General features: G+C 41.5%; 1 protein-coding gene across 1 annotated transcript in view; it reads right to left on the reverse strand.

Moving 5' to 3' along the window:
- The window catches only part of LOC142151178 (venom factor-like), a 172695-nt gene extending 161427 nt beyond the window's left edge, over window positions 1-11268 (reverse strand). The window contains exons 1-2 of the mRNA XM_075206544.1: window positions 11178-11268; window positions 5728-5914 (exon numbers count right to left, since the gene is read on the reverse strand). Of these exons, the coding sequence (XP_075062645.1) occupies window positions 5728-5914; window positions 11178-11242 (252 nt within the window). The 5' untranslated portion in view covers window positions 11243-11268. The remainder of the gene's footprint in view (window positions 1-5727; window positions 5915-11177) is intronic.
- Window positions 11269-12543: the final 1275 nt, after the last annotated feature.

Here is a 12543-nt window from a genome sequence, read left to right on the forward strand (position 1 = left end):
GAGCTTACCTGGAGGCCACAGCGTCAATTGCGATCGCAGCTGTGAATCAGTGGTGTGGTACTAGTGTCCAAATTTCAATTGGCAGTGAAGCTTGGAACCCGCTGTCAGTAGGAACCTTTCTTACCATACAGAGTTCCGAGCCGACAGAAATGACAGGTGCACCTGCGCGGACATACGGCCAAAGAGAAGTTTCCACGGAAGAGAGAAGTGAGTTAATTTTACCTATATTAGCGGTTAAACTCTGTTTATTCACTCACACATCGTGGATTAAAATCTCTTCCCCCCTGGGACGAAGTCCAGGACATTCATCACACCTGGTAAGGAGCCGTATTATATTATTTCTTTCTGCATGTTGTCACATTGGAGCACATTGCATACTGTCACAGTGGATCTTTCTGGCATGGGGACTATTGTCATTGTGGGACATACTGGCACTGTGGTGCATTCTGCATAATTGTATTGTGGGACAAGCTGGTGCTAGGAAACATTACTACATGATGACACTAAAGGGATCTGGAGATTTTTAAATTGCAATTTTTCATAAGTTTCATTGGCTGGGTAAAACAGCAGCTACACCAGGCAAATTACTCCCATAACTCATGGCAATGTCTTCTTTTTCTCGAAGAACAATTGTGCACTGCAAAAATGTTGGCACCCATTCTTGACTCTGCCCTAGGCCCAATGTTGTCAAAAACCATTCCTGGCTGCAGGTATACACAGGGAGAGTGATGTTGGGCTTTGGGTGCTTCATGGGGCCCTTCTAGGCTGAGTGTGCCCTCCCGCAGTCTGCTCAAGCAGCTTTGGTGAAAGGAGGAGTGTTACCAATATTGATCCGCACAGACACTTGGCTCCATATATTCTGGTGCAAATGGGTCTAGAGCCCAATCAGTCCTCATCATGACCACCAGCCCGCCAATGGAGGCATGGGGACTTTGTACCCATTCCAAACTCTCTCTGCTCCTCTGGTTGTACATAAGTATTTTAAGGAGCCTGACGTGGATTGTTAATGTTCTTTATATGTGGTGAATTTGCTTGAAAGTCAGTTTGCACGTTTGAGCTGCAATATTCTTATTTTACAAACAGCTCTTATGCATCACCCAGCTAAACACCTCTAATTATCTCTTCTTTGTAACAGCTTGGGGGAAGCTCTCCATGTTAAAGAAACAACGTACCAGACAGATGATAAAATACTATATAATTATGCTCAGCAGAAAGAAACTTCCTATTTTACAGATCTTTGCCTGAAAACAATCCCTTTGGAACTAATAATAAATAATTATTTTTAGCTTAAGACAACACTTGCATTCTGTCCCCATGGTAAAGGTTTCTAGGTAAATATAATAGGTGGTGTTTAGTAGCAATTTGTTGCTAACCATCTTTAGTCACATTGTGAAAATGGCTTTGATATTGTCATGCTCTGATGTGATAAAAATTACATCTGTTATTTTCAAATCCTAATTTCTGTCCATGCGCATAGCAATAAACGCGTAAATGTTGTACTAAGATAAAATAATTAATGCTAGGAATGGTTGTGCGAAATGGATGTATTAAACATAAATGCTATTAATTTATTGCTGGGGCTGTTTGGAGGGAGGGTAATAGGTTTATTTATTAAATGGGAATACTATTAATTTAATGTTGGGGTTGGTAATAGATCTATTTATCAAATGTGAGCACTATTACTTTAATGTTGAGGCTGGAGAGAGGCCTAATTATTAAATGTGGGTGCTGTTGATTTAATGGCAGGGATGGTTGGCGTTTCTAAATGTACCCATTATTTTTTCCAAATAGGGCCCTCAACATTCCAGGATCCAGACAAGCCGCAACTAAAGAAACAAGCAGCCACAGGTGGTAAAAGTGACAACAACAGGTAGGACAGTCTGTCAAATGATCTGAGTCTAGTGCAGGCTTGGCTAACCTGTGGTACACCAGGTGTTGTGAAACTATAAGTCCCAGCATACCCTTTCAGCAATAAGCTGCTATATATTGGCAAAGCATGCTGGGGCTTGTAGCTTAACAACACCTGGAGTGCCACAGGTTAGCCAATCCTGGTCTAGTGGGACAATCGTGATTTTTGGTGACTGTTCTGACCAATCTAAGGGGCAGGTCAAGACTGTGTATTTTTTATACACACACTGCATTCTTTTGATGCTGCACTAAGGTGCAAGCTGTCCTTCGTGGACTGACCACTCCCCCTCTAGTGTCTGGCCCTGCCTCTATGATGGCTGACCACACCCCCTTTGGTGGGCCCCTAGTGTTGCATTCCCCGGTGGGCCCTTCATGCCCCAGTCCGACACTGCAGAAGGTTCACATTATGGATCATACATTAAAGAGCATGTTTATTCTAGGACATATATTATAACATAAAATAATCTTTTAAGTAATCAAAGAATATTATTGATTTATTATATTCACTAAGTGCACAATATTGAATGGATAATATATATTTCATTATTTAAGAGCATGCAAATTAGAAAACATACATTATAACATTGAATAGTCATCAAGATAATTTAGTGAATATCAGTATTTTATTTGAATAACTGTGTGCTGAGTATTATTAAAGTATATAATTTCCTAATTATAATAATGAACTGGATACTAATCATATGTGAAAGGTGACCAAGGAGAAAGTGAAAATTATATATATATATTTTTTTTTTTTATAATATAGATATAGAATAAATTCATATATAATTAAATTCACTAGAATAAAAAAACAAACAAATAATAAATAAATAATGAGGTGAATAAATATATGAATGAAAGTGTTAGGTGAATAATTTATAAAGAGTGATGTTAAGATGACGTTGTAACATTTTTATCTTTTACTAATAAAGGTTATGTTTTACTCCAGTTACTTGGCACATGTGCATTTCGAATAAGAGACCCCATACTACACAGTGCACCTCAAGATCCATTTATTTTTTCTCTTTTTAATATATTAGTAAAATAAGAAATAAAAAAAATGGTGAATGTTGTTATGAAGTGGAAGTAGGTTGGCCATTGATTTTACTTTTTTTCTCCTTTACATCCTACACATCTCCTGTAATATCCCCTAACTTGTATTTTACCAAGAAGAAATATATTGACAAGCACCTCTCATTTTCAAGCATGGCCTGGATACATCACATAGAATTTTGAGCTGATTACAGACCGAAGGTATTAGGCATTACAATCTTAAACATGCTTATAAAGTGAGAAATGTTTTGAAAGATCTTAGATAGGTGGCATCATCACGTCCGTCAGCCTCAGTGAGGACGAGCAGCAGCAGAGAGGACGTCAGGAAAGAAGGTAAGTAAAGAAGAGTGAAGGGGGGCACAGAGAGACACTGAAGGGGAACAGAGAGACACTGAAGGGGGACAGAGAGAGACACTAAAGGGGGACAGAGAGACACTGAAGGGGGGCACAGAGAGACACTGAAGGGGGGCACAGAGAGACACTGAAGGGGGACAGAGAGAGACACTTAAGGGGGACAGAGAGACACTGAAGGGGGACAGAGAGACACGCTGATGGGGGACAGAGAGACACTGAAGGGGGGCAGAGAGAGAGACACTGAAGGGGGACAGAGAGATACTAAAGGGGGACAGAGAGACACTGGAGGGGCACAGAGAGACACTGATGGGGGCAAAGAGAGACACTGAAGGGGGACAGAGAGACACTGAAGGGGGGCAGAGAGACACTGAAGGGGGACAGAGAGACACTGAAGGGGGACAGAGATAGACACTGAAGGGGCACAGAGAGACACTGATGGGGGACACAGAGACAGGCTGAAGGGGGCCACAGAGAGACACTAAAGGGGGCACAGAGAGACACTGAAGGGGGACACAGAGAGATACTGAAGGGGGACAGAGAGAGACACTGAAGGGGGACAGAAAGACACTGAAGGGGGACAGAGAGAGACACTGAAGGGGGACAGAGAGACACTGAAGGGGGACAGAGAGAGACACTGAAGGGGGACAGAAAGACACTGAAGGGGGACAGAAAGAGACACTGAAGGGGGGCACAGAGAGACACTGAAGGGGGGCACAGAGAGACACTGAAGGGGGACAGAGAGAGACACTTAAGGGGGACAGAGAGACACTGAAGGGGGACAGAGAGACACGCTGATGGGGGACAGAGAGACACTGAAGGGGGGCAGAGAGAGAGACACTGAAGGGGGACAGAGAGATACTAAAGGGGGACAGAGAGACACTGGAGGGGCACAGAGAGACACTGATGGGGGCAAAGAGAGACACTGAAGGGGGACAGAGAGACACTGAAGGGGGGCAGAGAGACACTGAAGGGGGACAGAGAGACACTGAAGGGGGACAGAGATAGACACTGAAGGGGCACAGAGAGACACTGATGGGGGACACAGAGACAGGCTGAAGGGGGCCACAGAGAGACACTAAAGGGGGCACAGAGAGACACTGAAGGGGGACACAGAGAGATACTGAAGGGGGACAGAGAGAGACACTGAAGGGGGACAGAAAGACACTGAAGGGGGACAGAGAGAGACACTGAAGGGGGACAGAGAGACACTGAAGGGGGACAGAGAGAGACACTGAAGGGGGACAGAAAGACACTGAAGGGGGACAGAAAGAGACACTGAAGGGGGAAAGAGAGACACTGAAGGGGGGCAGAGAGAAACTGAAGGTGGACAGAGAGAGACGCTGAAGGGGCACAGAGAGACGCTGAAGGGGGAAAGAGAGACGCTGAAGGGGGACAGGGAGAGACACTTAAGGGGGACAGAGAGACACTGAAGGGGGACAGAGAGACACGCTGAAGGGGGACAGAAAGACACGCTGAAGGGGAAACAGAGAGAGACTCTGAAGGGGGACAAAGAGACATGCTGAAGGGGACAGAGAGACGCTAAAGGGGGACAGAGAGAGCCGCTGAAGGGGGACAGAGAGAGACACTGAAGGGGGACAGAGAGAGAGAGACGCTGAAGAGTGACAGAGAGAGACGCTGAAGGGGGACAGAGAGAGATGCTGAAGGAGGGGGACAGAGAGAGACGCTGAAGGAGGGGAACAGAGAGACACACTGAAGGAGGGGGACAGAGAGATACGCTGAAGGAGGGGGACAGAGAGGGATGCTGAAGGGGAACAGAGAGAGACGCTGAAGGGGGACAGAGAGAGACACTGAAGGGGACAGAGAGAGACACTGAAGGAGGGGGACAGAGATACGCTGAAGGAGGGGGACAGAGAGAGACACGCTGAAGGAGGGGGACAGAGAGAGACACGCTGAAGGAGGGGGACAGAGAAAGACATGCTGAAGAAGGGGGACAGAGAGAGACACGTTGAAGGAGGGGGACAGAGAGAGACACGCTGAAGGGGGACAGAGACGCTGAAGGAGGGGGACAGAGTGTGAGATGGCGAAGAGGGGGACAGAGTAATATGGTGAAGGGGCGCAGTGATATGATGAAGGGGCACAATGTGATTGTGAAGGGGCCTAAATACATCTTACGTCATTTTGACCCAACTACTTAAAAACAGGACTACCCAGTAATTATTTTGGTTTAGGGGTGCCTTGGAAAAATTATGATGACCTTAAGGGTGCCTCGAACTGAGAAAGTTTGGGAACCACGGATGTAGCTCCACTTCCAAACATAAAGTATACACTAAAAGTAGTATTACAGGTGCAATTTTTTCTTACTTGGTTGTACCGTTGATTGCAGTCCTCAAGTCGCTACAAATGGTACATGATATGGACACAACTTTTTTTTTTTTCTCATTGATAGCTCACCTTTATTTTGGCAGTTCCCAGGAATTTATTACCGCTATTGACAGAGATCTTGCCATGAGCAAGAGAGGTTTTTTGTAGGGGAAAATCCATGACTGTAAAGTCAGCAGTAAATGTGGAGCTGTGTCCATCTAACACGATGGTTTCTTCCGTATCTGCATGTAGCACGCTGGACGTAATCAGGGTGCATCTGTTGGGAAAAGACACAGTTGAATTCCCGCACTAAAGCGGAACACTACCTTCAGTGAATTTTCCAGGTGTCAAATACACAGACCACAGCAATAAAAAGAATCAAACCTGCTTGGAAAATAGTCGTTTTTGAAATTCCTCTTGGCAGTGCTGCTCATTAAGTACATGGTACACTATGCTAAAGAGAAGCCTTGAGAACAAACACTCTGTTAAATTTCAAGGCAAAATACAAGGTTGTGTCTATACTATTAACAGACACTGTTTTTCACTGCCCTTTTGTGTGACTGCTTAGGGTAATGTATTCTGAAAGACAGTTTTCCTTCTCAGTTGTATCTGCCCACAATTACCAGCAAGATCTAACTATCTATTTTTTTATATAGTGCCACTAATTCCGCAGCGCTGTACAGAGAACTCATTCACATCATCATCATCATCATCATCATCATTTATTTATATAGCGCCACTAGTTCCGCAGCGCTGTACAGAGAACTCATTCACATCAATCCCTGCCCCATTGGAGCTTACAGTCTAAATTTCCTAATATAGACACACACTCACACACAGACAGACAGACACAGAGAAGGAGACAGACAGAGAGGGAGAGACTAGGGTCAATTTTGATAGCAGCCAATTAACCTACCAGTATATTTTTGGAGTGTGGGAGGAAACCGGAGCACCCGGAGGAAACCCATGCAAACACAGGGAGAACATACAAACTCCACACAGATACGGCCATGGTCGGGAATCGAACTCATGACCCCAGTGCTGTGAGGCAGAAGTGCTAGCCACTAGGCCACTGTGCTGCCCTCAGTCCCTGCCCCATTGGAGCTTACAGTCTAAATTCCCTAACATACACACACACAGACTAAGAGAGACTAAGTGCAATTTAATGGCAGTCAATTAACCTGCTAGCATGTTTTTGGAGTGTGAAAGGAAACTGGTGCACCCGGAGGAAATTCACGCAAACACGGGGAGAACATACAAACTCCACACAGATAAGGCCATGGTCGGGAATCGAACTCATGATGACCCCAGTGCTGTGAGGTAGAAGGGCTAACCAATAAGCCACCGTGCTGCCAACAAGATACTCTATACTCTAAATGAGTTAAGTAAAATCTAGAAATAGAATAAATTATGTGACTCATCCTATCTCTGAAATAAGACCGCCTTTTGAGAAATTCCCTATTTTGTTATAGGGAGAGAACAGAGTCCAGAAATAAGGATTTTAATAACACAGGAGAAATATATGTGATTCTTATACTTATTTCTTAATAAGATTATTTACTGGGATACGAGAGTCACATACACTCAAATGTTGCTCCGTGACTGATTATCTCCCTTATACAGAATATTATTTAGTAATTAAGTGAATGTTTCTAAATATAGATATCTCCACTGAAGATACATGTGATGAACTTATATTGATTCCAGAAACAATAATAAAGAAGCAACTAATTTTGCTCATAAATTGTTAAGAAAAATATTTTATTTAAGTGTTAATAGTTAATCATGTACACTTTTACTTTTCACTTGGTTTATTTCTATTTTTTAATGCTTAACAATGTATATTGAGTTTTATTTTTCTAGCCCTAGATTGCCCTTTATTAGAATACCATATTCACTTTTTTGATTTATGGGTTTAGAGTCTATATAAGGTTTTCTACCATAAAAGTTAGCTAATTTATTTGCATAGGGCTCATAATGTTAACATTTCTTGAGATTATTGCAGTTACAATGAATACAAGTAGGTTAGACAAATTTGCATTGGCTGAAGTCCATGAAATAAGTGATACGATATGAAAATAAGAACATACACACCCTAAAAACATTATTAATTACAGAAATATTAAATCTCAGCTTTCCTTAAATAATAAGCATTTTGTCTGCTTTAGGCAAATCCAGAGGATAATTAATGAATGGGACCTGAATTAACCCCTAAGCACTTTTGAGAAACTGAGACTTCAAGTCTAGGGGGTAAATGTATTAAAGTGCGGATTTTGGAAGCCACCGATATTCGGCGAGTTTGTAGGGGAAGTTCAAAATGGCAATGGCTTTACAGGCAAAACTAGCCCCTGCGTAGTCGCCAAATATTAGTGACTTGCAAGATCCGCACCTTAATACATTTACCCCTACGAAGTGGATTAAAGATGGGCTGGTTTTTTGTAACAGAACTGTGATTCTCTTTATTTGTTCAGAAATTCAGAAAAGGACTACTTCCCCATGATTTAAACAATATGTAACAATCAGTAGAAGACAGGTGATCATGAACAGAGTTGGAACATAAAGGTAAGAGACTGACAGAAATGGACAAGGACGCATAGTTGTGGAGACTTGGACAATGGCAAACAAAGAAAACAAATGTATAGGTGAAGGCAAGAGAATAATTTTAAAACCCAGGACCAGGAGCCTGGAGTTAGTAGTAATAGAGCATACGGTCAAAACCAAAAAGAGCAGTTACCCATGCAGGGGTTAATAACAGTTGCTGATTCAAATATAAACAGGACATTGATACAATAAAGGATAAAGGACAAGGCTAAAGCAGGAAGAATAAAACAATAAGAATAAGAAAATAAATATCACCCTGAACATTACTAGAGAAAAAAATGTATTTGTCTCAGAATGCTCTTTGGCCTATAGCAGCCACCGCTCCCCATGGGAACTAAGATGACCCCCACAGATTGGACAGAATGAAGAACTTTAGAGCACAGGCAGGGCAAGCAAGAGGTGACAGCACCTGAGAGGCTAAAAAGGGAAACCAAAATAACTAAATAAAACCAACAACGGGTAAACAATGCGCCAGGATACACAATTCATGGTAAAACAGTAACAAATGTTACTTCAAATTCATAACCACCCCCTTAAATTTTTAAAAATTATATTTTTCTCCTAAAATACTGGTGAGGTTATCCTTCTTTACATTGGAATGTCTAGAATTGCACTTTTCTTTAAGTACAGTTCGGAACCCGATCATAACTACCACAGAGACAGTTTAAGATCCAAGACCTTTTACAGGAAGACAAGATAGAAATTGCAGGGCTCAAAGTTAGGATAAGCAGATACATACATACCGTATATACTCGAGTATAAGTCGACCCGAATATAAGCCAAGGCACCTAATTTTACTACATAAAACTGGGAAAACGTATTGACTCGAGCAAAGGCCTAGGGTGGAAAAGAGCGCTAATTTAAAAACCTAAATAAATAATGATAGGTTCAATCTATGAAATCATTTTTAGCTAGATGACAAGGAACATTCATAAATGATTATAAAATCATTGGGTACAACCTAACCTAAATAAAGGGGTATATAAGGGGTAGGGATATAAATGTATGAACATGGTGGCTGTATTGTTTGTTCATTATGTAATTGCACTGTAAATTAAAAAAAAAACGAGAGAGAGAGAGAGAGAGAGAGAGAGAGAGAGAGAGAGAGAGAGAGATTTCACTTACCCGGCAGTGGAACGCATATGCGTTCCAACAACAGGAAGTTCGGCATTTGGAACGCAAGTTTGCGTTCCAAATGCCGAACTTCCTGTTGTTGGAACGCATATGCAGAAGTTGACAGCCGAGGGACCGGACACAAGGTAAGTTCACCCGTGTATAAGCCGAGTGGCCTTTTTCAGCATACAAAAGTATGCTGAAAAACTCGGCTTATACACGAGTATATACGGTACACCTAATTCACATTTGTGAATTGATTCACTAAACATAGAATTGTTGGCCCAGTATTGTGAATTGCGATGTGAACTGAACTGAAAGAGATTTGTCCATCTTTATTATTAGTATTTTCAGCGTTAGGAGCTGTATGAGAATGTAGCCACCGTTAATCATCATCATCATCATCATCCTTTATTTATATAGCGCCACTGATTCCCTCTGAAAAGCTATTTCCAAATAAATTAGCATATTGGGTAAAGAGGTCACCTTAGTTTCTCCAAGTGACATACTATACTGTAAGTCAAGCTATAGGCAACTATCAAGTTAAATGATGGTTAGCTTGTAATTTTAATTAGTAGAGTAATACAATTGTAAATGAGGATGTGAATGATATTCATAGAGGAGGTTTTACAGCAACTTGGGTGACATGGATGAAATAGGTAACTTGATTGGATGTGAGCCTTACATTAATGCATTACATTCAATCATGTGACTCCCACTTTGCCAGATAAGCCTCAACGCTGCTGAGCCAGCAGCGTTGATCATAGCATATTACATAAAGGTAGGGGTCCCTCTATTGAGACCCTGGCCATTGCCTTAAAAAAACAGCGATCAAGCTGCAGCCTATTAGAACAGCAATAATAGGATAGAATAGAATAATAGTATAGTATAATAGGAGGACCCAACCTGATTACTATATATAGGGGAGTGGATGGTTAATGATAAAGGCTCTTTATCTAAGTGGTAGATGGAATTTCATCTTAGAAAGACACACTCAGATGCTAATTAACCAGATAGACTTTGTTTTGCTTGCCAAATATAAACTTTTTTCAAAACATGTTTCAATAACTAATGCCCACTTCTTATCATACTGTGCAGCCAATTAATTATAAGCACAGTCACAAGCCTTTACTGCTGATTTTGTTGATATTATCAGTCACACCAATTAGCAAGGGGTCTAGTTTATAGTGGTAATGTAACTATAAATTTGATATGTGAGCAAGCAAGTTGTACAGTGCCTTCTATAGTTTGCATCAGTTTTTCCGGGCTGCACCTACTTTGTGGAATTCCCTCCCTCGCACAGTAAGACTTTCCTCTAGTCTTCAAACCTTCAAGCGTTCACTGAAAACCCACCTCTTCAGACAAGGTTATGATATTCCTCAACCATCATCTTAATTTCCCTAGATTACCCTATTACCATCCTCTACACCGCTAACACAAGACAACAACCTTCTGACCAACATTGCAACACACACAGCCCACTCAGTACTTTTACCTTTGCAGTCTGGCTGGTCCATTGTGCAATATGATGTAGCACATGCCCTTGTGTTTCTAACTCCCATTGTCCTATAGATTGTAAGCTTTCGAGCAGGGTTCTCTTACCTCTCTGTCTGTATGTATTACCCAGTATTGTCTTATCAATGTTTGTTCCCAATTGTAAAGCGCTACGGAATTTGCTGGCGCTATATAAATAAATGTTGATGATGATGATGATGATGATGATCAGTTATTGAGACTTGTGTGGAAAATACATTGTGGAAGTACAGCATTCGCAACTGCTTGGCAAGTAAAATATATAGTATTGATGTAGGTATTACTATACTTACAGTTGTTGTGCAAAGGACCCAGTGAGACAGAACAGCAGTAAGAGACACACAGCTCTGCACCTCATGATGCCACCAAGGGTATCTTCTTACCCTGAGAGATTGGAGGTTTATAAAGAAAAGTGTGCTGAGCACTAATCAAATAACCCTTCTAATCAGTAACTGACTGCATTCTATGTCCAAGGTATGCAAACAAAATCTATTTGGCTCTATTCCCATGAGCCATGATTACAAAATCCAGTTCCATATAATTGACAAGTTTACAAATCTATGAAGAGAAATTATAGGTGACATTGTACTAAGGATCAGTGATCATAGATCCATCTTAGGTTGGTATTGCAAGGAAGGGATGTTAGCATTTAAAACAAAAAAAAATTCAGTGAGCCTCTGATTTCCATCTGAACTAGTTTGCACCCCTTGCATTGTAACATGGTTTTGTCCAGGAGACTACTTACTCAATTTTTTTTACTTAACATTCCTTAATCAATCAGGCCCAATATCTTTATTTAATCCAATAAAAGTTTAGAGAATAGCCCTTTGATTTAATAATAATGTAAAGTGTAATTTTTATGATATGGTTCACATTGACACTAACAGTACATTTGTATAGTCGACACGAACAGAACAGTAGTGTTAGGAAGATGTATACATAATGGTTACTTCAATCACACTCTTTATGAATAACATAATTTGAAGAACACCTTACAAATTGTATTCAAAGTAACAGCAAAATGTCATAAAAAAAGTACTATTGCAAAATTTTTGGAAAATGCTGCCCGGGCAGACCTGCATTGTTTCTAAATCTTGGTGCAGACCATCCACATAGAACAGTGCCTGAGAACCGTTGGAGACAGTTCCTCATCATCAGTATTTGTGTCTGATAGAAAAGGAACATATAACATACTTGCCAACTCTCCCTGAATGTCAGGGAGACTCCCTGAAATAGGGGTGATCTCCCTCACTCCCTGAAGAGTCTGGCATTCTCCCTGATGCTGAGCCAGTACAAGATGTGGTTGGCTTCGCCATCTGTGGCAGGATGACACAGTTCAGAAATTGTGTCCTATGTCCATGTATTGATGCCTATGGAGGTGGCCATTTTCATGGAGACCAAGATTTAATCAAAGACTGACAGGTAAGACAACATGACTTCAGTAATGGAGACAGAAATGTAAAAGATACTTCAGTTTCTAGAGATTCATTAGCCACTTTTCTTTAACGAATAGTTGTCTACTCCGGGAGACTCCTGCATTTCTGGGAGACCTCCCGTGCTCCCGGGAGAGCAGGGCACCCTCCCGGTTCTTGACTCCGCAATAGATAAGTGGTGGGGCGGGGCTTAATGACGCAAATATTGCATCTCTTTAGCTCCGCG

Source organism: Mixophyes fleayi, chromosome 4 (genome assembly GCF_038048845.1).
Source record: "Mixophyes fleayi isolate aMixFle1 chromosome 4, aMixFle1.hap1, whole genome shotgun sequence".
NCBI classification, from domain to species: domain Eukaryota; kingdom Metazoa; phylum Chordata; class Amphibia; order Anura; family Limnodynastidae; genus Mixophyes; species Mixophyes fleayi.